General features: G+C 57.1%; 6 protein-coding genes across 6 annotated transcripts; 2 read left to right on the top strand and 4 right to left on the bottom strand.

Annotated features, from left to right (window-relative positions):
- Positions 1 to 252: 252 nt before the first annotated feature.
- Positions 253 to 663, top strand: SCHCODRAFT_02502477 (uncharacterized protein; the record flags this gene model as incomplete). The annotated part of the gene is made up of 4 exons (XM_050343132.1): positions 253 to 335; positions 383 to 420; positions 472 to 540; positions 596 to 663. 4 exons carry the CDS (start codon positions 253 to 255, stop codon positions 661 to 663), a joined length of 258 nt encoding a protein of 85 aa, XP_050199940.1.
- Positions 664 to 1044: 381 nt separating this feature from the next.
- On the bottom strand, positions 1045 to 1866 carry SCHCODRAFT_02625372 (nucleic acid-binding protein). The gene is made up of 5 exons (XM_003032290.2): positions 1734 to 1866; positions 1664 to 1675; positions 1429 to 1611; positions 1269 to 1371; positions 1045 to 1207 (listed from the first exon to the last, which is right to left on the bottom strand). Exons 1-5 carry the CDS (start codon positions 1740 to 1742, stop codon positions 1086 to 1088), a joined length of 429 nt encoding a protein of 142 aa, XP_003032336.1. The 5' UTR covers positions 1743 to 1866; the 3' UTR covers positions 1045 to 1085.
- Positions 1867 to 2040: 174 nt separating this feature from the next.
- Positions 2041 to 4379, bottom strand: SCHCODRAFT_02502054 (TPR-like protein; the record flags this gene model as incomplete). Its single annotated transcript, XM_003032291.2, has 11 exons — positions 2041 to 2229; positions 2283 to 2418; positions 2476 to 2595; positions 2651 to 2803; positions 2854 to 2979; positions 3036 to 3239; positions 3303 to 3540; positions 3594 to 3753; positions 3808 to 3952; positions 4088 to 4235; positions 4283 to 4379. The coding sequence occupies 11 exons, from the start codon at positions 4377 to 4379 to the stop codon at positions 2041 to 2043; spliced, it is 1716 nt and encodes a 571-aa protein (XP_003032337.1).
- Positions 4380 to 5274: 895 nt separating this feature from the next.
- SCHCODRAFT_01200798 (CoA-transferase family III) lies at positions 5275 to 6608 on the top strand (the record flags this gene model as incomplete). The annotated part of the gene is made up of 5 exons (XM_003031847.2): positions 5275 to 5606; positions 5653 to 5666; positions 5718 to 5738; positions 5788 to 6312; positions 6367 to 6608. The coding sequence occupies 5 exons, from the start codon at positions 5275 to 5277 to the stop codon at positions 6606 to 6608; spliced, it is 1134 nt and encodes a 377-aa protein (XP_003031893.1).
- Positions 6591 to 8174, bottom strand: SCHCODRAFT_02625364 (uncharacterized protein). The gene has a single exon (XM_003032292.2). It carries the CDS (start codon positions 8050 to 8052, stop codon positions 6703 to 6705), a length of 1350 nt encoding a protein of 449 aa, XP_003032338.1. The 5' UTR covers positions 8053 to 8174; the 3' UTR covers positions 6591 to 6702.
- A 2-nt stretch (positions 8175 to 8176) lies between these two features.
- SCHCODRAFT_02625362 (uncharacterized protein) lies at positions 8177 to 9666 on the bottom strand. Its single transcript, XM_003032293.3, has one exon. It carries the CDS (start codon positions 9571 to 9573, stop codon positions 8266 to 8268), a length of 1308 nt encoding a protein of 435 aa, XP_003032339.2. The 5' UTR covers positions 9574 to 9666; the 3' UTR covers positions 8177 to 8265.
- Between the last annotated feature and the right edge of the window lie 4 nt (positions 9667 to 9670).

Below are 9670 nucleotides of genomic sequence, written 5' to 3'. Positions count from 1 at the left end.
CAGAGGAAAGAAAAACACGATTTTCGTCGCGGGCGCCTTCATCCTCAAGGTCTTTTTTAGCTTCAGGGTCGATGTCAAGTACCTCTTTCCACCGAATAGATTGGGAAGCAGAGGCAAGCAGCGACAGCGATACCGGTGGGCGAACATGGAAGTTCGAGTTCAGCAGCGGACTCCCGGCCCGGCGCGCCACCGGGTCGTGTGACCATCCGTGAAAACCTTGACCTCGACCACCATCCGCGTACCCTCAGGCTAATGGCATGTAATACAACACGCCTACGAGCTCTTCGGTTATACAAGGAGCTGCTATACCTTGGAAAGGAATACCCCGACCCCGCGTGAGTCGATGGGACTACCGGTGCGCGCATACCCTGATACCTTGAAGGTACGACTTCAATGGCAAAATACGACGTATGTTCGAGAGTAAGACAGCGTGCTTAGGAGAGGAAACATTGTGGACTGAGAAGGCTACAGAGAACAGGAATCTGACAGATCATGAGGATATCGAGAAGGCGCTGAAGATGGCTGAGTATATCAAGAATGGTATGTGGCAGTTGTAGCACTAGCGCGTTCGCGATCCCTGAACTTACGAGGACAGAGACTCTCGCTTTGTATTCATTGAGGAAGTACCGGCACCTGAAGAATCACTATTATCCTGATTCGTAGCATTCCATTGGCCAGAACGGCGAATGCAGCTACCGCTCTCGTCGAAGTACTGCTGGACGATCATGAATTCGGTGTCCCAGCTTGCGTTGTTGAGGCCTGAGGCCTGAGTCCTACTGGAAGGGCAGCAATGATCACGACCATCGAAAGCGTGCAGCGCACGTCAAAGAGCACCGCAGACTGAATATACCTACAGATAAGTCATACTGATACAACGGTCTCGGTGTGTGTACATGACGAATGGGGAGACCGATGGATTACAGAGAGCAGAAACGACGGCATGGATAGACGGTCCGTTATGTCCGGACGAGCCTGGGACCTGTACGTGCGCGAGGCAGGTACGTGTGCGGGGTAGGTAAACCGTAACGAGCGGGAGGGTAGCGATGGCGGGGATAGCGAGACTTGGCGGGGATATGGTGGCTCCTCTAGATCTCGTCGATGTCGAGCTCCTCGTCGTCCCCGAACTCGAAAGTGCACTCGCCCTCCTCCTCGTCGAACGTGTTCTCCGTAATCTTCGCGTTTTCGGGCAGCTCGCCGTACGCCTTGACTGTGATGGGGGAGGTCAAGATCAATTGCACTGCCATGACACGGGGAACACCACCACGCACGATTCCTCGCCTCATCCGGCGTGTATTTTACGATCACGTCCGCCTTGTCGTCCTGGAACTCGCGCAGGGAGATGAGGATGATATCACCCTGGTTGATCCACACCTAGATGCGAGCATCTCGGTCAGCGGGGCCGAGCAAGCAGAGCCATCGACGACGCACCTTCTTGCGCATCTTCCCTCGGATATGCGCGAGGCGCTTCTCGCCGTCAAAGCACTGCGCCTCAAGGCGCCCGTTCCCGAGCATCTTCGTCACCTGCGCATACTCCTGGCCGTCCTCGCGGAAGACCAGCTCGCGCTTGTCGTCGTCGTTGTCGTTCTTTCCGCGCCGACGGTTCTTTCCACCCTGTACATCCGTCAGACACCTCGTCTCTTGCCCGCGATCTTCACAAACGAACCTTTCCCTTATTCTGAAGAGGGACAGACGATAAGTAAGACAGGCGGAGGCAGCAGGACGCAGGATCGCACCTTCGGCATGCTGGGCTGAGTCTAGTTGGTCCGCGACTGCTGGCTAGTACAGCAGTTGCGAGATGCGGGAGCTCTGTCGGCGGCGTGCGCGACGAGATCGAGGGCTGTGGGGAGCTGCTACCGCCAAGGGCGACGTCCGATGCAGTCGTGAGGCAAGCGAAGGCGGACAGCCCGATCAGCGTCACTGACTCAATTTGCGCTTGTTTACTCGGCGATTCCCGATGCGCGCCACAGCGGCGGAGACATTACAAAAAATCAAAAGAAAATCACTGCGCAGAGAGGATAACGGAAGGGAATATTACAAAAGCTACCCTATACTCATCTCATCCACCGTTGAATCATCCTGAGGCTGAATTTGGCCAGTCGCCGCCTTCCATTCAGCCACCCTTTGCCTCCACTCCGCATCTCCAAGCCTCGGCTGATCGACCACCGTCGCCGCATCGAGGGCCAGGTTAAGTAGGTCAAGGATGTTGTTGTTGTGCACCAGGCTCAAGGTCTGCAGCATAAACCGTCAGATACGACTGGCCCAACATTGCAACGACAACACACCTCATGATACTTCAAGATCGCACTGTCCAAGTCGCCCATGAGGTGGTAGCAGATCGCAAGGAAGCTCAACGCGACGGCGTGCCGCGGATCCGACTCGAGCACCTTCTCGTACGCTTTTACGGCTTCGGGGAGTCGCCTAAGGTCGTCGTGTATCAGCAAGGCGGTCAGGTTGAGGTTGAAACATCGAACATACCGCAACTTGCGATAGCACGTCCCGACGTTGATGTACGTCGCCTGCCAGGTTGTGTGCGAGCTCTGCGTCACGTTCGCCACCGAGAGAGCCTGCTCAAAGTACTCCGCGGCTTCTTTGTAGCTGATCGTGCGTGTCAGATTCTCCATCGCCGACTACTTTCTGGTAAAGGACGTACTTTTGCCGCTGATACGCCAGCACACCCAGTTCGTTGAGGAGCAACGGATCAGAGTCGCATAAGGAGCGCGAGGCCCGGAACGCGTCGTTGGCTTGCCCATAGTTGCAGAGTGCCAGATGTTCCATGCCCAAGAACATGTACGGTAGGTGCGAGCTGCGGGCATGTCAGTCAGGACGCCCCTCGACCTGAAGCAGGAGACAAACCCATTGAACATCCTCGTACACGTCGAATACGCCGTAATCGCATGGTCATGCTCGCCCTCAAAAGAGAACGCGTGCGCGAACGATATCCACGCCGGCGCAAAGCGCGGGTCCAACAGCGAGGACTTGCTGTGCAGATGGTCAGCATACAGAACATACTGGACGCAGCAAACGAGTGGACGTACGCAAAGAACTGGCGCGCCTGGCCCCACGAGCCCTTCGAGAGGTACCACATGCCGACGGCGTACCAGCTGAGCGCGTTGTCCGGCTCGCGGTCGACCATCTCGTGCGCGAGGAGGAAGAGCTTGGAGTGGAGGTGCTTCAGCTCGAACATGCACGCCAAATGCATCGGCAGCGCCTGGTTATGGATGGAGATCATGCCGAGGACTCTGAGTAAGTGGCGTCAGTCAGGCCAGAGGGCAGCGAATGCAGGAAGGAGAGATCGTGCCTACCTGGATGTAATGGCATAGCAGTCAGCAAACCGGAAGTCACTGAAGAGCGCGTCGGCGAAGCTGAGGAGGACGTCTGGGTTGTCGCCGAGGCCGTACTCCTCTACAAGCTTTTTTCTGGTGAGCGCATGCTCGGCCTTGTGCTTATACTTTCGTAGGCGGCTGGTGTACATCAGTTGGACAAACTGGGCATCGTGCGGTGTTTGGGATGAGTAGGCGAGAGACTGGATGACGTTCCACTCTAGATATAGTACATGTCAGAGATCGTACGGGTACGCAAGGTGGAGGCCGCACCTTCGTCTGGGGTCATCATTTGACTGTCTACCAGTTTCTGGAAGGCGTCGTAGCACTTCACGTCAAGAGACAAGGCCTCGAGGAAGGACTCCTTCGCTTCGTCTCCGCGGTTCAACTTCTGCATGAGCAGACCGCGCAAGTAACATGTCGATGCCTCCACCTGCATACTTCGTTACTTCAGTGTTTCCCGCGAGTCATTCACGGAAAGACGCACTTTGATGCCGCCATCGTTGTTGGGTACCGCAGGCCCCCGATTGGAGGTCTTCTGGAACGGATTCGACTCCCCGATGATTTCTAACGCCTCGGACCAATGTCCCATCTGCATATGGCACATTCCCGCAAGGTATCTGCAGGACAAGCTCATATCCACCAGGCGCGAGACGCCCTCCTGCTCCTCCTCGGGCATGGTGATCATGCCCGCGGGACCCATGGGCAGTCTAGCGGGGAAGACAATCGGCTTCTCGCCCGTGTCGCGTTCCTTGCCTTTGACGGACAGGAAGCCATTGGCAGAGGGGTGTGGGGGGGAGGGGGGTCGGTGCGGGGGTGCCATCCGGAATGGTCGCGTCAGCAGACGCGCGGCGCGTGAGTACTGCCTGGCATTGAAGTATGTCTGCGCAAGCCAGAACGCGTCGTTTGGGTCATCTGTGGCGCGTCAGTATGCTTAAAATCAGAAAAGCATCGACACGCACTCGTCCAGCTGAGCACCTTGTCCCCCCAGAACGCGGCGGTCTCGTACATATGCTGCATCAGCGCGTCGTGTCGCCATAGCCGTATGCGATCGACCATCCCCCACTCCTGCTCATCCTCATCGTCCGCGTCCGCGTCGATCTCCGAGTCCTGGAAGATGTCTGTCGTGTCGGTGGCGAGCGGGTGCGGTCCTCGGCTGGCAGTCTCGCGCGGCGCGCGGTGTTTTCGGCGCGGGGAGGAGCGCAAGGGGGATGCAGATAGCATAGATTGGTTGGGGTCCAGATTGAAAGAGCGCTGTGAAAGAGGAGACGCATGGCCCTCGATGTACGAGTCTATCATTGATTGAGGCCCGAGCGAGAACGAGGAGCCAAAGGAGCCCCGCGGGCGATGGCCTCCGGACGGTGGTGGCAGATACGGGATTGGTGGTATGGCATACGAGCTAGCCGGGGGAGGGGTAGATGCCATGACGGCGTATACAGAGAAGGTGTTCGGGACAAAAGACGCGCGCGGCGCGCGAGATGGGTTCTGGACGGCCACGTGACCGGGACCCACAACGGCGCGCCGGGCATCCGGCCCTTGACTCAAACTGCCATGTTCGCATATTTGCGTCGCTGCTTTCCTTTCTCCTCCAGTCTTCTCGTCTGAGGAGACGCTACATGACATCCGTATATCCGATGACGACCGTACTGAAGCAGAGAGTCCATATATCTTTTCGCCAGCACGGTGGCGCAAAGAGTTGGTGTACACCGTTCAGAACGTTCACGTCCAGCAGAAGAACTCTAAATTCATGACGTCCCATAAAGTAATCGCGCAAAGTGTGGACTGCATACATGGTGAGCACTTCTGTTACTGGTCGCCGACTTCTGGGCCTGCTTGCGCGCGTGACCTCACCGAGCCCGATACCGCTTGGGTCCGGCTAAAAACATGACCGCCTCCGAGAACACAGGACATGGGAATATAAAGCCAGGAGGCTTCTCTTTCTCATGTTCCCTCCATGGCTCTCTCCGGCGTCAAGGTCGTTGAGTTTGCAGGCCTGGCGCCAGGCCCTTTCGCTGGACTGATCCTCGCAGACCATGGCGCGTCTGTCGTGCGCGTCGATAAACCAGGTGCGCAGAGTCTGGACGTGCTGGCTCGCGGGAAGAGGTCTATCGCTATCAGCCCCAAGACGCCCTCTGGACGCGATGTACTGAAGAAGATCATCGCTGCGTCGGACGTGTTGATAGACCCGTTTCGACCTGGCGTACTGGAGCGTCTTGGGCTTAGTCCAGATGTATTTCTGGGAGAGGAGGGGCTGAACAAGCGTTTGATCTATGCGCGAATCGCTGGGTGAGTCTGCCTTCTACCTTGAGACTTCTGCTGCTGAATTCTACAGATTCTCGTTAGATGGTAAGAGGATCAAGCTATGGGTTTATGATTTCTAACCTCTGCATAATACAGGTCCGGAGAAGAATATGGCTGGTCGGCGGTCTCGCTTGAACAGTCGTACGGCTTCTCACTCCTCTCCCAGGCCATGACATCAACTATCTTGCGCTCAGCGGTGTACTCGACATGCTCCCCGGCGAGAGCAAGCCTACCTTCCCGCTAAACCTCCTCGCCGACTTCGCGGGAGGCGGGTTACTCGGCATCGTACTCGCCCTCCGCACCGGCCGCGGGCAGGTCGTGCAAACCGATATGGTCTCCGGCGCGCGATACGTCAGCTCGTTCCCCTTGCTTCACAAGGCGCTCGCTCCTGCATCCCCGATGTTTGTCTCTGAGCGCGGCCACAACGTGCTCGACGGTGCTGCCCCGTTCTACGACGTCTACGTGTGCAAGGACGGCCGGTACATGAGCGTAGGCTGCCTGGAGCCCCAGTTCTATGCCGAATTTACGAGGCGGTTCACTGGGGCCCTACCAGCTGGATTCACGGGCGAGGGCGGCTGGACACCCCCAGCAGATGCGCAGATGCTGCGCGAGCTCTGGCCACAACTGCGAAATTACCTGCAGTCCGGGTTCGCCACCCAACCGCGGGATTATTGGGCGAAGGTGTTCCAGGGTGAGCTTGTGAACTGGATTTGCGTTCCCGACACCCTCTAGAAATTCTTCTCAGGGAGCGACGCCTGCGCCGTGCCAGTCCTCTCCCCGAAGGAAGCTGCGCACCGCTATACCGCAGTGCCAAAGCCTCATCCAAGCATAGACGAGCCACGCCCCGTCTCTGATTTGAGCGCATCCTTTGTACCTCCCGGTGCTCACACAGAAGAAATTCTGCACGAGTACGGCATCGCATCAGAAGATCGCGAGAGGCTACGGCGCGACCATGCTCTGGACGGGCGTGCTGGGGCGCGCTTGTAGAGGATCGAATGCAGTGATATGTTTTATAATCAATGATGCACCATGTTTACAAGAGCAGTCTGCGAACATCTACTTTGGTGACGTCAATTCCTACCTAGTCCGTAGTTCTATTCCCATAACTGTGAAAACGACCGGCCTCCTGCATACAGTCCTCATCGCTCCGCACGTGAACACCACGTTCTCGTAGTCCATCGATCCAATCCTTGTATTCTCCAGCCTTGGCGAGTCGTTTGGCTTCTGGAACGCCCCAGAGGTGCAGGCTCTTCAATTGGGGTAATTGAGATATCTGCTGGTCGAGTAGCTGGACCACATCTGGAAAAAGCCAACCGAACATGCAGAGCTGCAGCGACAAGGACTCTAGGTTCCGAGCTTTGCCGATGGCTCTGAATGTTGAAGGCAGCTCGGATATGGGATGGATCTGAGGAAAGCATTTATCCTTGATTTCCAGATGGATAAGCCCGGGGATGGTATCCAACATCTGCTCCAGTCGCTGGGGGTAGCGGAGCGGCTGCTGGATGGTCAACGATCGCAGGCTCTCCAGTGTCTCTCGCTGAGCGAGCATCGCAAATGCGTCGTAGTGGCGCACGGTGAACAGACCCTCGGTGAGTAGCGCGAGCCGCGTGAGATTAGGTACGCGAATATAGCACAGCAGGTATATCGCATCACTACAGAGCGTGAGCGTGTGCAGCGATGGAACGTCTACGACGGGGAACCTCTCGTTCCACTTCGCCGTGTTCACGCTGAGCATGAGCCTCTCGACCGCGATACAGCGCGGGAGGACGGTGACGCACTCATGCAGCGATGCCAGTTCATCCAGGTCGAGACTGAGGTGCGTGAGCTGTGCCCAGGGCGCCTGCGTCTGGGACGGCACAAACGGCTCACTGAGGCTCAGGCGGCGGAGGGCAGGGGCATTCGCGAGCCAGCGAAAGGTGATGGAGGGATCGAGGGCGTAGCTCCACGCAGAGTTTCTGATGCAAGTTAAGCGAAGCTCCTCGAGCATCAGCACGTCAAGGGCGTCCTGGTACGAGACAGGTATCCGTACGCGACCGTCTCGCACGAGATGCGCAACGGTCCAGCGCGAAGACTCGGCGAAGATCAGGCGCCAGAGATCTGCGATCTGGCTCTCGCGCCCGGAGAGCTTCGGTTCATCGTGCAAGCCCATGTCGCCCGTGTACATCGCGATGGTCAGCGGCGCTCCCGCCGACCGCCGCAAGTATTCGCGCAGAGGTTCGATCTCGTCCGAACGCCACCTGGAGCCTACGTCGTTGGCGTCGTACGTAACGCGCTGCCACATCTCCGGTGTGCTCAAGCATATTTCGCGCCAGTAGCGGCAAACATGGCTGACAGAGAGTATGGACGAGAAGGGTCGTAAGCTGCCCCAGTTCTCGGGGAGGCAAGCCAGAAGGATTTGAGTGAGGAGCTCCGGGGGGAGATTATCGACCATCGCGGTCCTGTGCACGCTTCGCGAGATATTGAGCGGCGCCTATGAGCGGTTGACCAACGATATGGTCGTCGGGTGCAAAGCTGGGGTAGATCAAGTCGATGTGACGTCTGTCACAATCATGCTGGGACCGTTCAGTTCAAGATCGTGTCCGTCTTGATATGTATGATACAAATGAGTAAACTGAAAATTATATTCTACATAATCATTCTTTGGCTATAAAGTGTCCATCTCGTCAGGAAACGGAGGATGCCCTCTTTTTCTTTTCACATTCACGCCTCGCTTGCTCTGCCTGTCTGTCCACTCATCAAGGTCTGGACTTTCACCTGGCTCTGGCCTGTTCCAAAGGTGAAGCTCTTCGAGGTTAGATAGTTGTCCGATCTCCCCCTCCAGCAGTTCAGGTAGTCTCGGAGGCTGACGTCCACGATGCCACGCTGCCTCAGTGGTGAGGAGAGATAGCGTTCGGAGGGCATGCAGCCTTCCGATGCAACACACTCTAGGAGTCGTTCCCCCGGACGACCACGAAATTGAGTGGGTAAAGTGGAGATATATGAGCTCGGGAAGCTGCTCGAACAGCGGATCGAGATGAAGCCACTGGAAGAGGGAGTGACACAGGAATAGATACCGGAGGTTCCGAAGTGACTGGCGGCGAGCCATGATGATGACTGCCTCGCAATGGTCCTCGTTGGGATGTGTATTGGGACAGAGCGAAAGTCGCGTAAGTTGGGGCGCAGAGAGGTAGCGACATAAGGCGATGGCATCACTGACGAGCAAGAGCGTCTGTAGTGTGGACACCTCCACAATGGGCAGCGACTCGCCCCAGCGGAAATGAATAGCGGAGAGCTCCAGATACTCGAGCGCGATGCAGTGTGTCAAAGCATCAACGCACTGCCGCATGGTAATGGCAAGGGTAGGACCTGATCCTTCCGAGTCGAGTTTCAGATGCGTGATGCGCCCCCATGCGACGTGCACGGCCGAAGGGAAGAAGGGCCAGGCGAGGGAAAGGCGGCGAAGCTTGGGCGCGTTTTGGAACCAGCGCAAGGGATTGTCCGTCAGGTCAACAGGGCGCACAAAGGACTGCGTGATTGAGGACCTTCGAGTCAGCGCTACACGCTCAAGTTCCGGCACGTCGAGTGGTTGGGCAAGCGGGACCATCTGCTCGACTGCGTCATGCAGCACGATGCGCGCCGTATGCCAGCGCCACGTCTCCGCGAGAAGTAGCGCCCAGATAGCGGACGTGCGAGGGGGGTAGGCGCCTATATCGATCGATAACGTCGCTGCTGCCGACCGTCGCAAATATTCGGACAACGCCTCGACGTCGTCCTCTCGCCAATCCTCCTCTTCATCCTGATTGAGTACGATCTGCTGCCACATCTGCGGCGTATGCAGACATATAGTGCGCCAGTGCCGGCATACGTGGCTAACAATGAGTTTCAATCCGAAAGGTCGTATGCTGCCCCAAAAAAGGGGCAGGGCGAACAGAAAGATTTCCGAGAGTATTTCGGGTGGAAGTCGATTGACCATAGTGTATCGTCGACTGCGGGGTGCTACGCGGGGTGTATGCCTCGAGAGTTCGGCGGTCCAAGCTGATCTCTGTAGGAGGGGTTGATGGTAGACAGTA

This window comes from Schizophyllum commune (assembly GCF_000143185.2).
Source record: "Schizophyllum commune H4-8 unplaced genomic scaffold SCHCOscaffold_6, whole genome shotgun sequence".
NCBI lineage: Eukaryota > Fungi > Basidiomycota > Agaricomycetes > Agaricales > Schizophyllaceae > Schizophyllum > Schizophyllum commune.
Note: the sequence above shows the minus strand (reverse complement) of the source record. Positions and strands in the feature narration are given on the sequence as shown.